This window comes from Telmatherina bonti, assembly GCF_933228915.1.
Source record: "Telmatherina bonti genome assembly, chromosome: 6".
Taxonomy (NCBI): domain Eukaryota; kingdom Metazoa; phylum Chordata; class Actinopteri; order Atheriniformes; family Telmatherinidae; genus Telmatherina; species Telmatherina bonti.
The window spans coordinates 16,367,021-16,369,157 of record NC_136624.1 but is presented as its reverse complement, the minus strand read 5'-3'; the positions used below and the strand labels follow the sequence as shown (position 1 = coordinate 16,369,157).

The window sequence follows — 2,137 nt, the reverse complement described above, 5'->3', positions numbered from 1 at the left end:
GTGACCTGAAATGACTAGTTAGACCTGAGGAAACCTTTTGGATGAGTGGTGAAACATCTTCAATAATGAAGAATAAACTACTGAGAATGTAGATGATAAACATTAGTTCTCTTGGCTTATCTGTACTTCATGAAGCTATTTGTTTGAGCATAAACCTTCCCATATTCCTGAGGATGCCTTTCTGCTTCAGCGCCATCCCACAAAACACATTAGTCCTTCCTGGGGGTGATTTCATCCCTGCGTGATGTTTGCAGAAACAGGATACGCCCATCACTGGCAGAAACCTGGAACATTCCGCCGTTATCTGTGCAGACTAGATGGCGTGAAACCCTGATCGAGCTGCGTTTCGTCTGTTCACACATGTTGTACACGTGACTGATTTGATGCACCGGCTCAGACGTCTGGATCGTCCCTCAGTCCCTCTCCATCATCACCCAGGAAGCAGCACCTTTACTCTTTGGCCGTTATTCTCCTTTAATTTGTGCCTTTTTTTTTTTTTATCCTCCAGGACGGGACAGCAGCGTTTATTGTAACTGGCCATCCTGAGCCTGTGAAGTGATTCCTCACCCCCAGCTGTCACAGTAGCCATGTGTCGGCCGACTGCAGCGGTGCTGGCGGTGCTCATCGCCTGCATCTGGAGCGGCCCGGGTCTGTGTGAGCAGAGGAGCCAGCAGCTCAACACACGACCGATCATCGGTAAGACATGAGCCAGGAGGCTGCCTTTTTCACTGCACTTCGTTGAACGCGTTAGATTTGCTGGGTTGTTATGTAATTTTCAGAGAATGTTCGAGAAAAGGTGTGTGTGTGTGTGTGTGGCTGCATGGAAAGTGACTCTGTTAACCTTATCAGTGGGGCTTAATCTAGTTGTCCAAATATATTGTACAAAGTGAATCCAGTAAATGAAAAAGCTGTTATAGTCTTGCACATTTTTAGCCATGTCTTGTTGCAGCATCTCGTTTATTTCCACGTGTCTCATGCTGAACTTCATGTGAGCCCCCCCTCCTCTTTTCTCTCATTATTATTAGGTAATAAAAAAATAGACAGTATATTGTCTATATGTCTATTTGCACTCACTTACACATTGAAGATAAATAAGTTGGTGTGTTTTCAGACATTTGACTTGTAATTTGTCAGGCAGTGTGAAGGTCTGTGGGGGTAAAAAAAAAAAAAAAAAAAAAAGGTTTTGTGTGAAGAGAGCTCTGTGTGGACTCTTGCAGGTGTAGCGTCCTCTCTTGCATGGAAATGACTGGAATAAGCACAGATATGACCTTATGAAGAATGAATGAATGAATGAATAGACGTGTTTCCATAGTTTAAAGTCAAAAGAACTAAAACAGGCTCAGTTTTTACCCTAACATTTTGTCCCTGCATCTCCATGTGGCTTGGACTAGATCCAGCAAAACTGGTTTGGAACGTTCTGTGTTACTCAACATGTGATGTCAGAGGAGGCCGATGTGAAGAAAATAAGGCTTTTTGCAGGACTTTTTCACATTGCTTCAGTTTGTCAGATCCCAGAAACGGGGTGTGTAGCTACTAGGCATGTCTCTGTGTAAAAAATGGTGGGAGGTGTCTGATCAACCTATTGACCAATTAGAACAGAGTAAACCTTAGCTAGAGGAAACAGTTACAATAGATCAATATTTAACGTCTCTCTTTTTTTTTTTTTTTTTTACCTTATTTATTTATTTTATTTTTACTTTGCCATTCCTAATATACACATTCTAAAATAAAAATTAAACCAGCTGTTTACAACAACTCAAGTGGGCAAAATTGACTAAATAAAAAACAAACCCTGTTAGAAGTGCCATCATTGCTGCCTCAGTAGACAGAAAGCAGCTGAAAGGAACTTATCCATGGACTATTTATTTGTCCAAATCCACATACATCTTTAATACGCAGTATACGAGTCTGGATTATATAGTCTGTCTGATGGTTAACTTGACTAGGAGTTAACATGCATGATGTGCTGATTTAAATTAGCTGTTATTCATGTTACAGTGACCCTAAAAGCTATAATAAAGGCAAATTGCCTTTTATTTTTTTATTTTTTTCATTTGAAGACATCTAACCAGTCAGGGGAGTTTCAGCTTAAAGGTTAAAGAGACATTCTCACAATGAGCGTCTTTTCAGTCATTTG

General features: G+C 40.8%; 1 protein-coding gene across 1 annotated transcript in view; it reads left to right on the top strand.

Annotated features, from left to right (window-relative positions):
- Positions 1-587: 587 nt before the first annotated feature.
- Positions 588-2,137, top strand: part of LOC306756737 (gamma-glutamyl hydrolase) — a gene marked incomplete at both ends in the record, with an annotated part of 12,110 nt that continues 10,560 nt past the window's right edge. Inside the window, one exon of the mRNA XM_079241578.1 lies at positions 588-696. Coding sequence (XP_079097704.1) covers positions 588-696 — 109 coding nt within the window. The remainder of the gene's footprint in view (positions 697-2,137) is intronic.